This window comes from Pteropus alecto, unplaced genomic scaffold (assembly GCF_000325575.1).
Source record: "Pteropus alecto unplaced genomic scaffold, ASM32557v1 scaffold213, whole genome shotgun sequence".
Classification (NCBI taxonomy): Eukaryota; Metazoa; Chordata; class Mammalia; order Chiroptera; family Pteropodidae; genus Pteropus; species Pteropus alecto.
The window spans coordinates 1,752,898-1,753,831 of NW_006434829.1; the positions used below are offsets into that span (position 1 = coordinate 1,752,898).

Genomic DNA, 934 nt, shown 5'->3' on the forward strand with positions numbered 1-934 from the left:
GCTCCTCGTGCGTGGCGACACTCAGCACTCGCACGAAGCACGGGCTTCGCATCTGGGCGCCTGGCGTCCCGGAGGAAGCCGTCCACCTCTCGCTTTGCTCTGAGTGGCGGGCATTGTGATATCCCCGTGGCTCGGCCGGTGGCGGAGCGCGGAGGGAGAGGCGGCCTCGCCAGCCCTGCGTGGCCGGCAGGGGGGGCGCCAGAGGCCCCCAGGCCGCCCACTCTAGGAGGCGCCACTGTGGGACATTAACCCCGGAGCCGGGCGGGCTGGCCTGGCCCCCGACAGAGCAAGGCCGCCGCTGAGGACCGAGGGGACGGCGGCTAACAGAGGGGACGGCGGGCTAACAGAGGGGACGGCGGGCGAACAGAGGGGACGGCGGGCGAACAGGCCGCCCGCCCTTCGGAACTCGATGCTGAGCACACACAGGCGGAGCCTCTGCGGATTCGACCTGTGCTTTTTGCGTAAACGGGGGACGGGGACCTAGGATTTCAGCCAGGTCCAAAGCCAGGCTTTGGGGGCAAGTTCGCCATGCTCATCCCACAGCCTGCACTGCCACCTGTCCGGAGGCCGGTCACTCGTGGGCAGCGGGGCCGCAGCCAGCCTCCGTGGAGTCCTTTGTCCCGCCGTGGACTTCGTGCCGGCTCCCAGGCGACAGTGCCCAGAGAAGCCCCACGGGTGACCGCACGCCGCCTCTGCAGGGGCTGGCGTCTGAGGATGGACAGCGTCACAGGGGACGGACACGGACCAGGACGCACGGCCGTCGCTTGTCCAGGAAGGAGAGACGGAGTTGGGGGTCGGGGGGTGAGTGGACTGTCACCCCGACCGTCACTCTCTCCCAGGCAGAGGACGGCCGCGGGGCCCTTGCTGACCCTACGGAGCCTGAGAGGCCGAGCCGTTCAGTCAGCGTCTGTCTCTGGCTCCCCCCGTGACGTTC

At 69.7% G+C, this 934-nt stretch overlaps 1 protein-coding gene across 1 annotated transcript in view; it reads left to right on the forward strand.

Moving 5' to 3' along the window:
- Positions 1-324, forward strand: part of LOC102893976 (transmembrane protein 132D) — a 94,753-nt gene extending 94,429 nt beyond the window's left edge. Inside the window, exon 9 of the mRNA XM_015587888.1 lies at positions 286-324. Coding sequence (XP_015443374.1) covers positions 286-324 — 39 coding nt within the window. The remainder of the gene's footprint in view (positions 1-285) is intronic.
- Positions 325-934: the final 610 nt, after the last annotated feature.